Source organism: Sphaerodactylus townsendi, linkage group LG06 (genome assembly GCF_021028975.2).
Source record: "Sphaerodactylus townsendi isolate TG3544 linkage group LG06, MPM_Stown_v2.3, whole genome shotgun sequence".
NCBI classification, from domain to species: Eukaryota; Metazoa; Chordata; class Lepidosauria; order Squamata; family Sphaerodactylidae; genus Sphaerodactylus; species Sphaerodactylus townsendi.
This window is the reverse complement of record NC_059430.1, coordinates 87,653,773-87,670,443: the sequence shown is the minus strand read 5'-3', so window position 1 is coordinate 87,670,443 and position 16,671 is coordinate 87,653,773. Positions and strand designations below refer to the sequence as shown.

General features: G+C 42.4%; 1 protein-coding gene across 1 annotated transcript in view; it reads right to left on the bottom strand.

The window, feature by feature from the left end:
• Window positions 1-16,671, bottom strand: part of CCDC146 (coiled-coil domain containing 146) — a 78,841-nt gene that overhangs the window by 57,298 nt on the left and 4,872 nt on the right. The window contains exon 2 of the mRNA XM_048499903.1: window positions 11,866-12,047. Within this exon, the coding sequence (XP_048355860.1) occupies window positions 11,866-12,030 (165 nt within the window). The 5' untranslated portion in view covers window positions 12,031-12,047. The remainder of the gene's footprint in view (window positions 1-11,865; window positions 12,048-16,671) is intronic.

Here is a 16,671-nt window from a genome sequence, read left to right as displayed (position 1 = left end):
AGGGGGAGCAAATGGGACCGAAAGATTTCCTTTTTGGTCCCATTTCCACATACACACCCTGCACACTTCTCAGCGCTGCTTAGGACAAGCATTTCTTACAGATAAAAGATCAAAACTTCCCCAAACCCGGGTGGTATCATCAAGAGAGTCTCCTGCAGATATTTTGGTCTTCCTAGTGTAAAAAAAATGTGCCCCTACCGGCCAGAAACGAAAAAACACTAAAAATAAAAAAAATTCAAACGAATCTGAATGTTTCCGTATATCTGAATATATTTGGGTATACCAAATCAAGAATTTGGCTGATTCGGCTATAATGATAATTTTACAACCAAATCAAGCCAAATCCGAATTTTACTGATTTTTTTCAGTATCGCTCAAAACCCATTGGATCTTTCACCACCCTTTCCCAGCCTCAGTCAACCACTTTCATAAGACAGCTGATCTCCCAAACTGAGTGCACTATGCAGCCCTTTAGGCAAAGAGTTAGGTCAAAACTCCTTGGAATCAGTTGCTTGACTGAGGGCTTTTAGATTTTGGCTGCAAATTCATTTTCTCTCAGACTGTAGCTCCTTGGTCCACTGCCTGCTCTCTGATACCCACTCTAACCCCTGGTTTTCCATAATCAAAGAACAAGTGCCTTCTATTGGACTGCCAGTGGATTCACTCTGCCTTTTGTCCTATTCAAAAGCTTATACAAAATTTAAAGGTCAACTATTGGATAGAGAGTTCTCTACCCTAATCACTGCAACCAAGAAAACTTGCTCCCCCCTGCACTTTCTATCCCATTTGAACAGGGCCACTTGGCACAGTACCTGTACAGCTTAATAAACCCCGTTCAAAGGAGAGCCATGATGCTCGCCAGGTTTAATGTTATGCCTTCCGCCTTGTTACATGGCAGATTTAACAAGCAAGAAACATCTAAAAGATTGTGCCCATGTAATGCTGGCTCAGTTGAATCTCTGGCCCATCAATTATTACACTGTCCCAGATTTAAAGAAATCAGATCCAAGTATGTGAATTTTACTCCATCACACTTACCCGATCGCCCCGATTTATTTAGATTACACTACTTGCTGGACAATCCTGATCCTTCTCTCTGCATGATAATGGTAGACTTTCTCCTGGAAATTATTAAATGCCAGTAGATTTCCTTTCACTTAACATTTATTTCCAGTATTGTATATTTATGTTTTTTTTAAATGAGTCCTTTGCTATTGCTATATTGTTGTCTATGACAATAAAGGCTTGCTGAAAAAAAAGTAATCAACAGAGGTGGTTTGCCATCGCCTTCCTCTGCATAGTGAACCTGGAATTCCTCGGTGGTCTCTCATCCAAATATCCTGCATAGGTTCTGAGATCTGACAAGTATGAGCTAGATCCAGTATATCATTAACCACCTTGAATTATGTGAGAAAGGTATGATATAAATATTTTAATAAAATAGATGTAAAATTGAAATGCTTTCCCTTCTATTAGAAGGGGACTATTCTTTTTCACAGGAAACAATTGCCTGCCTTTATCTGCCATACTGCAGTTGAGATAAAGCCATACCTAAAAAAACACATGTTTCTGATTAATGGCTACAAATCAGTTTCTTTATAAGTATCCATGGAATTGGTCTGGTAAGTATTATACAGCAGAGAGACATCTGGATGAATAAGAAGAAAGAACACACTTGAAAAGTCAGGAAAGACAAAGTTTTAAAAAGCAAACTGTTAAAAAACAGAATGGCAATTCAAAAGGAGAAAGTATGATGGAAAGGAACCCAAGTGGCTATCATGTTACCCCCTTAACCTTCTCTTCTCCAGATTAAACATACTTAGCTCCCTAAGCCATTCCTCATAGGGTTTGGAATCCAGACCTTTTACCGTTCTGGTCACCTTCCTCTGGATCTGTTCTAGTTTGTCAATATCCTTCTTGAATTGTCATGCCCAGAACTGTACATAGTATTCCAGATGAGGTCCAAACAATGCAGAATAGAGTAGAACTATTATGTCTCTTGATCCAAACACTATACTCCTATTGATGCAGTCCAGAATTGCTGCATTAATGCATTATGAGGGTGGTATTCACTACATGTAACTTCTGTACTTCCAACTAAGGCTATAGAAGTGTTCACCTCACAACAGCTTTGAAAAGACCTAGAGATTCTGGTTTATCCACCCAGTGGCAACCCCTAAATCTTATATGGTTGAAAGGTTTTTGGAACGACATAAAAGGTCCATAACTACATTGGCATAAAAAGGAAATACAGATGTTGCCTTCACCTACAGGAATTTTGTGGCAATTAAGCAAACACTTTCTATCCTGTAAAACTAATCTTGGGAAATCAACATACGATCATAATGTGACTACTTTCACTCATTACAAAGTCTTTTGTAGGTATCCTGGATTAAATAGTGTGACAAAATGAAAGTGCATCTGCAAGAATGAATGTGAACCCATGTATACAGAAAAATAATAACAGCTGGAAAGTGACACAAATCCAGAAGTTTCCCGAGCATTACAATACTTGCTGATAGCTTCATATGGTTATAACAGCAGTGTGATGCTAATACATATGAATGAAACTTTAGCAAAACAGGGTTGTGCTTACCTATAATAACTGCTCACTGAATGGTCTTCTGTGCAGGCACACACTGGGACTGCACAGGCGCAAGCCAGCTCCTAGACTAGGAGTGCTCCTCCACACCCTGGTGCTTTCCTGCCAAAAGGATCACATGATCAGGATGAGGGGCACTACACCCCCAGTTCTCTCCATCCCGCTGCCAGAGACCCCAAGGAACTAAGGTTCCAGAGAGTTCACAGCAGGGCAGGAGGGAGGTGAAGCGTGTGCCTGTACCAGCCTGAAAGACACACATTGAGGGAACAGCGAGTTTACAGGTAACTGGCAGCCTGCATTTAATTGTCATGAAGCTGCAATGCAGTCCGGGACACTAGCAAAATCAATAAGTTAAGGAGGCGGGTGTGAAGCTCTCAAAGGAAGAAACGGTGGAGGATCACCTTCCCAACATTATTTAGCAACCCAAATTGACATTCACTTAGAGTTGTCTAATAAAGGAGCTGAGAGTTCTCTATAAGTATCCCAACCAAAATATATACAGGAATGTGGCAAAGAAAAAAACAGCACTCTACTGGAAAGGTCATATGTAAAGTGGCACTGAATGCACTCCAGACAGAGTGTAATAGCTTCTACCAACCCAAAAGGACAGGTTGTTTGCGGATGCAGACCTGTCCTTCTTGGAGCCTGAGACTCCAATACAAAATAACGTTGGGTCGTTAGAATACCAACCCCAAGAAAAGTCACATACAAGAAATGTAAGGAGTGCCCAGATCTTTGGCATCAGAAACAAATGTAAGGACAGAGTTGTGAGACATGAGAACTGTCAGACAATCCCTGGTGAGGTATCCTGCTCAGGCCATCAGACATTCTAGCCTTAGGAAAGTTCATGAATAGAGGAGGCATGGATTAGAGTCCATAAAGTCCTCATTCCACAATTGGAAGTGCTGCATACTAAAACAAAAACAACCGCCCCCAGTCAAAATACTACTTTAAATGAGGCACCAAGGAAGTGCAAAAAATCAACAAGAGACTACACCTCTGTTTTTAATACCATTAGAAATCCAATAAGGAAGAGGAAAGTTAGAGAGTTCGAGCCCTAACCATTGGTCAAAACATAATCGGCAATACAAAAAGCAGGGTTCAAACCCTTGTAGTTTGTTGAGCAACTGTGGACCAGTCACATACTTTCAGCCTAACCTACCTCACAGGGTTGTGGTTGTACAGAAAAAATGGAGAACAGGAAAATGATGTAAGCTCCTTTGGGTCTCCATTGGGGGAAGGTATAAATGAAGTAAATAAATAAATAATGATTGCAGTGCAGTCCAGTGAAAAGATACAATTCTTTGTCCAGTTAAAAGATACGAACTGCTCTGCATTGTATATGCAGCACCAAGTGCTTCAGCTGTAGACAGTGGTAGGTTATCAAGCCCCACTTGCTGGGTTACAAGCCCTCACAGAATCACTATTTTTGAAGGATCTGCTGCTAGCACAGATATGTAGAAAGCAAGACTATCCTGGCTCTGCTTGGTTGACAGAAAATCCCTCATCTATCCCCTAGAAGTCTACTTCATTCACACTGTTACCTTCCCCTGACAACCGTGATATGGACACATAGTTTATGATGTTTTAAGCCATTGTATTTAATTATACAAGTTATATGAGAGTAATTTACTGAGCACCAAGCTGCTCTGTAGACAGAGCCTTTGCCCTATGCCTATCAACCGTTACTTCACATATGTGCTTGCGATGTGTGGCCTGCTCTCTCCAACAAATCTGACTTCCATGGGTAGGAGGCGCTTTACATCATGAACACATGTGAGGAGCATTAAGTCAGCTCAGTTACAAGAAGACAGCAGCATCTCTCCCTCCCCATCTGCTTGCAAGGCCAGCTCTCCTGATACAGTGCTTTTCCTCATTCTTTCTATAAGGATGACACGGTGTCCTACTAGACTGAGACTGGTGCTGTTCATTTGATTGAAACCTTTGTTGTCACAAAAACCCCAAGCAGTCACACTGACCTCAGAAGTAACATTTGTCTGTTGGGAGAGTTTTAGGATTTGGAGGGGGGCGGGGCACAAAAGCAGCAACACAAGATTTAAATGACATCTAAACAGACCAGTAGTGAGTATATCATTTTATTCCAACCAAATAAGAAAATTAATGAAACAACCCCCTTATAAATTGTTAACATGATTTGGAAACATTTAGCCAGACTTAGGTCATCTTGGAAATAATCAGCATGAAAACGAACAGGATGAGCAATCCTTATTCATTCCTTCTACCAGTTTCCAAAGTTCCTGAAGACCCCTACATAATAATATATTGTGTCAAAAATACATGACACTTTGTACACAAGGAAAGAATGACTATTAGCATTTCTGCCTTGTGAAAAGTCAGATAGAGTTGAATTGGGACTATCCAACTCGACATATATTCTGCATCAAATGCAAAATGCTAGCATGCCATTCTTATTGAGGTAATGACTAGTATCACAGCTAGCTCAGAATTCAAGAAAATTCCTATCTGGCTGCAAACTCTTTCAGAGACAGAGAGAACACATTGATTCTGACTTAGATTTTCATCCGTGATTGCTCTGGGTGGTAAATTGCATATTCTGTTTAGTGCCTCTTATTTAATAACTCGTTGGAAAGGCAGACATAAAGCGGATTGAAAAATAATAAGGCAATTGCAAACAGTGTATAATGGACATACAGCACATTGGTAGGAATGCATCAGCTTGCTTCCTTGAACTGGATGTCCATTATAACAATGTATACTCCATACAACTGCCCAACAAAACAAAATGGAGTCTGGGACAGCAAGGACAACTGTTTACTGAGCTACATACCACATTTACTTGATATCCAACATGTGAGAATGAAAGGGAGTAACCCTCAGGCTTTCACCCCTGTTGACTCATTGTATGAATGGAGATAATGTACAGAAAGAAAGAGGTTGCATTTGTTTGCAAGTCCTGGAAAGTACGATGACACCAGATAACACTTGTAGCAGGGGAAGGCTACTTCATGCACTTTCATCATGCTGAAATTAAAGAGGTTGTAAGGCTTCCCTGTCAGAGGGTCAGGGCTTGCTCATTCCCCAGCCTCCTTTCAGATGTTGGTCTAGGTCTAGGACAAGCCTTACATGCATGGGGGGAGGAGTTCAGCTTCATTCCTGGCCCCTTTGTTCCAGCTGCCCTTCTCGCCCACAAGCCACAGGAGAGGTCTGACTCTTCCTCCCCAGCCCAACCTTGGAAAGTTTTTTAAAGGGTGGCCCAGGAGCATGCTGGTCCTGGGTTTCGCCAATCCCAACAGTCTTGGAATTGGACTTGCAAGGAGAAGGGCCAGTGCAAACGACTCCGCCAGTGTGGTGTGCTGGTTAAGAGCATGTGGTCTCTCCCTGGAGAACCAGTTTTGATTCTCTGCTCCTCCAAATGAGTGGTGGAGTATTATCTGGTGAACCAGATTTGTTTCCACACTCCTACATTCCTGCTGGGTGACCTAGCAGGTCTCTCAGCCCCACCCACTTCACAAGGTGTCTATTGTGGGGAGAGGAAGGAAAAGAAGTTTGTAAGCCCCTTTGAGTCTCTTTACAGGACAGAAAGGCAGGGTATAAATCCAAACTCTTCTTTTCCCACAAGGCCTCTGTGCCTTCTGTCCCACCCTTCCTCTTGTTTGCCTCCAAGGGCCATGTGCTTAGCCCACAAAGGCTCTCACCCTACTCTCCCACCATGATGTTTCTGCCACACCTCCCTTGAGTCTGTCTATTGTTGGGCCTCTGCTTCCTTTTGGGGCTGCCTGGAGCTGATTGGTCTTCTCAGGCTGTTATGTGACTTCCTGCAGGCCCCAGCCTGCTTGCTTTGTTGCTGTGGTTAAGAGTAGAGCTAGACCTCCCAGCTCCAGAGCTCTATCTTTGTGCTGGATTGAGGCTTCAATTATCATAGCAGGAACCTCTACATCTGAAGAACTTCCCACTCCAGGAGCACAGAGGACACGAACAGGTCTCATTTTCTCCTTCTTTTTTCCTTCCCAGCCAAACTAAAGATCCTCAGAAACCATGCACCCTAACTACCAAGGTAGGACCTAAAGTGGACAGTGGAAAAAGATGACAGATGAGGCTGCTTGCAGGTGGTCTGTGCCATTTCTATGGTACTAGATACCAAAGCCAAGATTTCAGGGGCTCCTGCCATTTGTCAGCATGGTACTGTACTGAATTTATACACTCACAGATAACTCATTCCAGCAATGGAAGCAGCAATGCAGCAAATTCTCTATTCATTGCCAAGTGAGAGAAAGAGAAAGAAATCATCAGACGTTTTTCTCAAATGTTTGCTTATACCAACATATTAATTATTGCATACTTTACTAAATGTATATGCCAAAAGTGTTGCTTCATTAAACAATCTTTATAGAAAACATTCACTATTAACCATCTATTTTACAGCACTCCATCTACTTTCTTAGAGAGGCTTTATGACGAAACTGTGTTGTTACTTTAATTAGATTCTTAGTTTATGCACCTTACTTGAAACATGAACTTCACTGATGTGTCTGAGAACGTTGGTATGACTGAAATCCAGTCTGTGTCTTAGGAACAGAGCCAGCTACAAAGAGAGGCCTCTGGACATTCCTTCAGCACTGGTTTGGCTTTAAAAACACAAATTTTACTCAAGTAAGAACAGATGGGGGGCAGCACTGAAGCAGCTGGAGACAGCACAGCAAAGACGGAGCCACACCACCTCCAAAAAGGCTGCAGGTGGCGTGGAAAGGAGGATAATTTGAAAACCCTCCTGCTGCCCGAATCACCTCATAGCCCAAACAGACTTACACCACACAAAAGTGCAATGCATGTCTGCAGGCTTGGAGGGCAGTGTTCCCATTCCGGAACACTGGTGGAAGTCAACTAAAGTCAACTTCACCTCCCAGAATGCCTTGCCCTGTGCCAACATTTACTTGGACACCAGAGTAGCTCCACAGTGGTATCCATTTCCAGGTTTGCCCACTGCAGATCTGTGGGGCGTCTGGACCAGCACATTGGTTCCCTCCACCAGCATACCGTAGGTGCCCTTTACGCCAGTGGAGGGGGCAAAAATGGCAGCGTGGCCTTCCATCACTCCCAAAGGCACTTTGCCCCACATCTGGATTGGGCTGCCTGTATACCTCAACAGGTTCATGTAAACTGATGTCTTGTCAAAGAAGTGGAAACTGATAGGGTTTAAAATATAGTGTCTTATATGTGTTTCATATTCATGAATTTATTCTCACCAGTCCAATCTAGAGAAAACTAACCATGCTTTGTGACCATGCTTTGGGGTCTTCTATTTCAGTCTCACCTTTGTTTGCATGGCATTTTCTTTAAGCAGTGTGCCCTTGGGTTAAAGTACTCACTCAGGTACCTGTTCTCATGCACATTTAACAGAGACAAGCCAGCTGAAACAACAATTATTTATTTACAAGAAAGACAACTCTTACAACCATCAGCTTTAGCTAACATGCAAGAACTAAGAACTTGACACCAAGAGCTCCACCCAGAAGGTCCAAACTAACAGCCCCATCTGGAAGGGACACAAAAGAGCTTGGGGGAGTGATGCAGCCTCTCACTGGCACATTTGTTCTTTCCACTGCGTAGGGGGCAGCCCTGCCAGTGCAGGATGCAAATACACCAGCTGCTGGCTAAACCGCAGATCTGTGGTGGTAACATCTGGAAGTCAGGGCCATCACGGAGCAACATTGGTGTCCAATCGGATGCCAGCAGAGGGGGGCAGGCTAGGGGATTCCTGGGGATGGATCTGATGGAGCTTCCACCTGAGTTTTAGGGTCAGGAATGTGGTGCCCAAGCTCTTGAACTTGCACCACTCAAAAGGATGGCTTAAGTCCATTAAGCCCTAAGGAGGGGTTTCTGGCAATGGTTTTTTAAAAGTCTTCCTTGCCTCCCAACATCCCCAGAAAGCCCTCTGTAAGTGGTAGGGGGTGCCGCAGCATCACCAGCCACTTCAGACTTTGAATGGGGCTGCCCATCACACAGATAATGGGAGAGCAGTACACATACATATACACAGTAAATATACCACAGTTTGAATAGTGCTTAATATCTTTGTTTCCTTCTTTCACTAATTTATATATTTTATTAATCAGAGGAAACAGCAAGAGAAATTAAACAACACATTCATTTTACTTCACTGTTTCTCTTGGACAAAATGAAAGGTTAAAAAACAAAAGGGAAATTTCTAAAGGTGTTGTAGAAAATGGGTTTTATTTGTATAAAATTGCTCAACATCCTTCAAGCCTGTTACTCTTTCAAAGCCATTTTTTTCCTCTCTTTCTTTAAAAAAATCCTTCAAGATCTGCAAGAAAAGCTCAGTTGTCAGCCTCCCAGATACAATGGAAACACTCCACAGCTCAAGAATTCTTGAACTTGGCATGTTTTGCATACTGTGCTGGACGATCCTCAAGTCCTCACATAGATTGTTCTCACAATTTGAAAAAAGCAGCACTCAACACCCCAGCGAGAGAATTACCTCAACAGAAGTACTGTATAGTATTTGTACTGAGCAAAAAGTTTGTTTTCTAGCTCTACTTTCTCTAAACGTTCTCTGTCTATTCTTTATCTATTCGCAAGGTTATGTCCACCACTTCTTCTTTGAATATACCAATGTAAATGGCAATCCTGTCAGATCTGAAAAAGCATTCTGTTTTTACACTGAAATATATTTTAGAAAGTTTGATTTTGGGTTTCTGGTTGTTTATAATGCTTAATATTTAAAGAAAGTCTGGCAAGAATTCTGTTTAAAGTATTTGAAAGAACAAGATAACAGAAAAATGAATAAGAAAGTTTCACTCATGTCAACATAATAGCAGTAATAAAGGAGAACAGTTCAGTGTAGTCACCAGTTCATGGTTTCTATAACCTCCCTGGGATCCATTGGAAGCACAAAATAATGTTAAGTTACTTCTGCATTTTGGTGACAATCCAGCCCAAATCTCCATATGTCTTCTCTCAGAGGTTTCATGTAAATGTTAAAAAGCATGGGGTCAGAACAGAACCTTGTGGGACCCGACAGACCAGAGCCCAAGGGAACACGCTCCAATTCCCCAGGACCACTCTCTGAAACGTGCCTTCCAGGTGGGACCAAAATCACCACAGAATTGTTTCTTATAGTCCTAAACACCAAAAGGTCGTCCAGAGGATACCATAATTGATGGAATCAAAAGCTGCCAAGAATTACAGGAAAATCAGCAAGATGATATCCCTCTCATCAAGAGGTTATCCACCAGGGCAACAAAGTCTATTTGAGTCTGTAAACAGGGATGAAACTAGATTGGAAAGAATTCAAACAATTCACTGCATCCAGAAGGTGTCCTTGACTTCATCTATCCACTGCTACTTTAATCACCTTGTTCAAGAATGGTACGTCTGAGATTGGACCATTGTTATTCAAACTGAATGGTCTTTAAAAGTGAACATACCAGTGCCTGTTTCAAGAGAAAGGGAACCAGTCCTTCTCTCAAGGAGGAATTTATTGTTCCCTAGATCCAATCAGTCAACTCCTCGCCTCAACCCACTGCAGATTTCAGCAACCATCAGTACAATTCTAAGGGGAGGAGGGGCTAATGAACACAGGGAGCAGACTGGCCTTCACACCTGTGTATCTTAGATATGATGGCATAAGGAGGGCCAGCTACCCTAACAAAGAGCCCCAGTGCTGCTCTTGGGCACTAGTACAGCTTAGCAGCAGCTGTGCACTATCACAACTCAGGTACAGGGCATGGTAGTTTGGGGGCGTGGTTGGGCAGTTTGGGGGCGTGATTGAAGTCTGGCAGCTCCCTGACCCTTCCAGCCTGGGAGCACCCTTGAGGGAGGCATAAAGTTATGCAGAGGAAAATGGCAGTGCAGTCCATAGACAGGCATTAAAGTGTAAAACCAAGTTCTCTCCCACATACTCAGAAAAAAATTCTGGATCAGCAGATGTCCTAGCCAGCAGAAACAAATCCACATCCTCATGAAGTAGAGTATTTGCTGCTCACAGGATGTGGGAATTTCTAGCTTTGAAGTTCTTGTCACCCCTTCCCCTTTTCAGGAGAACAAAACAAAAAGGCAGAATGCAACACTCTGGAAAGCTCCTTGGAAAACTCCTCTCTGCTTTCTGGAGTCTCAATAGCATTTTCCTTCCTTTACCTGGCTTGCATGGCTCAGGATGATATGTGCCGGTGCAGCAGCATATGGCTTCTGGGGTCAGTACCATGGCTCGAGGCTTTTTCCCCTTCCCACAACCCCCGCCAGATGGCTGTATCCAGGTTGTGTGGATGCCAAACTGAGGAAACACTGACAGGAGCAAGTGTAAACAGGGTGCCTGCTGCATCAGATGTGCTCCCGTAGGACCAAATGTGCTCCCAGATGTGCTCCCGTGGACTCCCTTGCACTCAATGTGTAGGGTGCTGGCTTATGATGTTTTGAGGGGGACAAAGCTGGGCTCATGCCACCACTGGTAGGTATTAGGGGATTTGGACCCATTAAGATGATGGGAGTGTTGCTGACAGCCAGCTAGCCCCTTTGGAAATGTCTCTCTCTGCCCCTGGGCTCTGACAGGCGCCTTGCTCAGGCCTTTGTGCCAGGCAGCCTCAGATTTGTTTTGGTTGCTTTGTCTATCAGAGCTCTGTTACCTCCCCATGACACTGCCAAGGAACACCACAGTGTGGTTGCTGGGGATGCACCCACAGAAAGCCTTAGAAACTACTGTTTTCTCGATGGCCACTGCATAACTAAGCACTACAGGGAGCGCCAGTTCAGCTGCTTGCTGCTGGCCCGGCGGCTATCGGAACAATACAATAATGAGCTTTTAAAGGCCATGTAATCTTCTACTCCAAATTTGTCATGAGTCTCTCTCCACTGTCACTCTTGTAGCCTCCCTTGTCCTTTCCTAGCTCACAGCCCTTCTAAACCAAGGAGTTATGTGGGCTCTAAGACCTGAGAGGTACCTGGAGTTTTTGATTTAACCACCCTAGTGTTTTCTTAATTCCAGAGCACTGACAGCATATAGGACCCAAGACAGGCACACCGTTTTCATGAAGAGCATGGAATCCTGAGCTGCTCCCAACAAGACAGCCTCAGCACTGATACTGAAGTTCACCAGGACAAGGATTCCTCAATGCCACTGCTAAGAGTACTGTCACTCCGCTCCCCTCCGCAAGAGATTTCATTCTAAAATCTCTCTGAAACCTCATAACTGTGATAACGACAACGACAACGACAACAACAACAGTATCCACCCTTTCGGTAAAATGGAAAATTTAAACGTCACCTACCTCATCAAGGCACTGAAATGCAGGACTTGAAGCCACATCAATGGAACCTTCATCTCGGAAATCAATTGTTGGTGCTTTGGCATAAATAGGATCTTCAGAATACTCTGGTTCAGGTTCAGGTTCTGACTCACTGAACATGGACCTGGCATCTTCATCATCACTCATTTTCTTTGTTTAAAATCCTGCAACGCAGCAAAAAATCATACGCCAAATTGGTAAATATTTAATACTTTAAGGAAAATAAATTCAAAGTTGAGAGAAAGAGCAAAACCGATATGAAATATGCTGGATATACACATACCACCAAGGATCACCAAGGCCCAAATTCATCCCAGAACAGACTTACATCCTTAATCAGTTCCAGCAGCAGCAGGGGAGATAGTAAAGAATACCGCTGTCAGAATCCTCATTGCATACCATGTTACCATTGGATCCTACTGCATCGGTGGTGCAGGTAATTGATTCAGTGCGGCCCGCGGAGCCTTGCAGGCAGAACTAAATGTCTTTGTATGCGTTGGCATAAGTGTTATCTCCTTTAATGGTATGTTCCTCTCTTTCTATTGACCTGGAAGCTGCCCTCTGACCCCTCATCTCTCCCTGGCCATTTGTGACTGGAAAAAGTACTCTTCTGATCAGGTTTCCCTTTCTTCCTTTCCCTTTCTTCCCTTTCTTCCTGAATAGGAACAGAATCTACTTGAATAAATGTAAGTTTTACCTTTTTGCAATATACTTCTTTGGATATTTATTTACTACAGTCAGTACCATGCTACTATGGCTGTACAGACTCTACTATATTAACCAAATATCCAAATATAGCAGCAGGGGAGCTGAGGACTCTTGACAGAGGCCTTTCCCCACTTACCTTAAGCACTGTGCTACTTTCCTCCAGTAGCGCGGGGTCCCCCTTCACTCCCCACGACAGGGGCGGCGACAGCAAAGCCGCCCTGAAGCTGCCACTGTAAGCCCCCTCAAAGCGCCGCGGCATCCCACAAGCTGGAGAAAATAACACCTTACGGTAACCTGCGCAGGAAATTTTGAGGACGCTTGATGTAGCGCTGAGAGCAGCACGCGGCATAGGGGGATCCTTGTGAGTGGGGAAACACCCAGAGATTACCTCTGTCAAGAGTCCTCACTGCATACAGTGTTATAACTGGATCCTAGCATAAATCAAGGTACACCCTGTTGATCAATCCAAGGAACCACAGCAGGATAAAGGCAGGCATGACAAAAGGCAGATTGGGGGAATCTACATGTCTTCAGATGCTGAAGAAATTAAATTAGCAGATAAATAAGACACAGAGATTAGAACATTTCAGAGCTTTAGTAAAAACTCCTAGCTTGTCTATAAGATTGTAATAACTGGTCTCATGCAACCCTAAGCTTTTTAAAAATTTAATGAACATGAACGTTTTTAGATTAATGACCCTTCTTTGTTTTTATCTCTGACTGTAAGCTGCTTTCAACAAGGCAGGATATACATTTTAATCAAGCAGCCATACTTTTTCAAGTACATTCAACTTAGATCACATTACATGTCTGTTTCAGCCTCATAAATTTGTTTATTTGAATAGTATACCACACCAGTTGAAACAACATCCAAATATCAAGGCCACAACACAGTGACATTTATTTCTCTCTCTTTGCCTTTTTTGAGGCACTTGTGACCTAAAGATCAGCAAAAACTTTGTAGGCTACAAGTGTCAGATGGCCTCTAGCACTGTCTGGATTTTCTTCAAGGACATTCTACTTTGCAGAGCCCAGTCAACAACTGCATTTGCTTCCAAAATAGAAAAAGACAGAGGATAACTCCTAGAGAAATCAAAACATTGCACAACCAACTGCAAACAGAATAAAACAAATGGAGTTTGAAGGAGAGAACCTTTTAAAATTCACATCACATTATTTAATGTTTCTACATATGCTGAACTGCTGCAGTGTGTTGGGGGTGCTTCTAAAGCTGAGAAATCATTAATGCCATTCTACTTCCATATGCAACAAGTGCCAATTTTAGATTACCTAAGTCCATAGGCATGGCCCATCTGCAGCTTGGGCATCACCAGTGGCACAGCCAGCAACAGGCTGTGGCATGCCTGCAAGGGGGACTTATAGCCTCAGGTCTGACTTCCCCGTCTCTCTCACTCTGCTACCTCTAACTGGGCTACAGGAAAAACCGCATGGCACAGATGTGGAGCTAAAATCCTCCCTGCCCATGATGGACACATTCATTCCTAAACAAACTCTTTCTGCAGGTTTTGGGGGGTTTTTTTGCAATGCTTCACGGTTAACTTGGAAAAGTTGGAATTGAAGTATGGAGCCACTCCCTCAAAAGCCCCAAGACATATATTTTAATGTGTGATTTCTGTTTTTGGCAAATCTATCATATAGGAAAATTAAAAGGTATCTTTGAGGATAAAGTGATCTGTCACAGATACAGGCCAAAATATCCCTGGCCTAGGTTGATTTCTGAATTCTGAAGTTAGATCATTTATGAATAAGAAACAAATGTGACCCTTGGACAAATAGCTCAGAATCAGCATGGTTATGGGCAAAAATATATATGTTGTTACAGGATGTCACACCCAGTAATTATCTTTTAACTACAGGAAAGGAAGGAGGGAAAGCAACTATGAGAAGAGCTGAAAGATATCAAGAAAGAAGAGGCTATGCATGACCTCAACCCTCAGCCAGAAAAACTCACCGCATACACACCCCTCTTAGCACCTGCCACATCCTGAATAATTCTACACATACACCAATAAAATCTACAGCACACTGAAGCTTTAATCAGTTCCCTCTATCAGAGCTCCCAGCCCCACAAAGACTTAAGAAGGTAACATATTAAATCTTATTTCAACTGGAGAAATATTAGTACACTTGGTATTGCAATAGATAGAACTTATAAAGTTTTCTTGGTCCCTTCCAAAACCGAAATCTCTAAATTTTCTGGTTTTCTTTCCCATTAAATGTGTATATGGGGAGGGCTGGAAAAATATTCAACTGCCCCCCACTTCTCATGTAAACTCAAATATATTACAATGGTAAACCCACCCACATAGAAATGAAAATATGAAAATGTTCCCTATAGAATCAAAGATTCATAGAATCATAAAGTTGGAAGGGTCCATACAGGCCATCTAGTCCAACCTCTTCTCAATGCAGGATCAGCCTAAAACAGTGGTGGTGAACCTGTGGCACTCCAGATGTTCATGGACTACAATTCCCATCAGCCCCTGCCACCATGAACATCTGGAGTGCCACAGGTTCACCACCACTGGCCTAAAACATCCCAGACAATTGTTAATCCAATGCCTGATTGAAAACTGCCAATGAAGGGGAGCTCACTGCCACCCTATGGTACCAATTCCGCTGCTGAATAACTCACTGCCAAAAACTGTTTCCTAATATCTGGGACCTTTTGCCTGCAATTTAAACCCATTATTTTGAATCCTATCCTCTGCTGTCATAAGCTCCCTGTCCTTCTCCAAGTGACAGTCCTTCACATTGTTAAAGAGAGTAATCTTGGGCAATTATAATTCCTGGATATTATGTCTAGGATAACTAAGAATAACCAGAAGCTGGATTCCATGGTTGACATACAGCAACTGACTTACTGTGTTGGATGATGATGCAGTGTTGGAGCCTGGTGATGCCATATAAATGTTGCTTGAACATTCGTATTTACTGGTGGTCTTTGCAGTCTATGAATTATATTAATTTAATGTGTTCCTGCATTAGGATAAGAGGTATGGGATAGATACAGCCGCTAGTTTAAACACTGGTAGCTTCCTCAAGCTGTACATACAGAGAGAATAAAATAAAAGAGCAACTGCCTGGAACTTTGCTACTCAGCAGGTGTGGTTCAGGTGCACAGATCAAAGCCCTGCCCAAAAGAATGCTGCACAGTGACCATGGAGAATATCTCATGCATTAAGCACCTCAAAGTGTGTGCTTTGCCATTGAAAACACAGTGCAGTTGCCCTTGAAAAATGTAGCTTGGAGGTTGGTTGTCAGAGTTATAGTTTAGACACTTAACTACATAAAGCTTCAAGTAAACACATTTGCAAACTATTGATAGAAAGTGATTGTGTCAGTTTACCATCCCCAGCATTCAAGTTGGGTATACAAATCTCCAAGACTGGCCTTTTCTTAAATGGCTGTCAAAGAAAGAAGGATGACCTATAAAGATTTAATATGGCATCACTCTTATACTGAGAGCAAAAGAATGTTTAAATTTTAAACATTACGTTGTATATTACAGAAAGACATTCTTTTTTAAGAAACCAAAGCCTTAAGTGGAAACATGCCTTCAAGTTGTTTAGATATGAACAGAAAGAGAGGAATGGAAAATGAACTTTTTATCTCCACTGGCATGCTGGTGCTTATTTTAGATATTTATACTTTGTCCACTAAGTTTAGAATCATAGAGTTGGAAGAGACCACAAGGGTCATCAAGTCCAACCTCCTGCCATGCAGGAACACACAATCAAAGCACTCCTGACATTTGAGAAACTTTACAACATAAAGCATAATTTGCACTGAAATAACACTTAACAGAACTAATCCAAAACCAAAAATAGCTTCATGATTAATTAATCAATTAGATTACAGGATAATCAGCAAAATGCCAGACCAACATTTTTGCCCAGTGCCTAAAACTCTTAAAAAGAAACAACTCTTAAAAAGAAGAACTCAGAGCAAAGTCCAGGACTGATGGTCCTTCTCATACAGTGAATATGATATTCACACAAGAAATGTTTTGCTTCATTAAAACTTCACCACAATCCAGTCTATCATTCTGTTTCAACC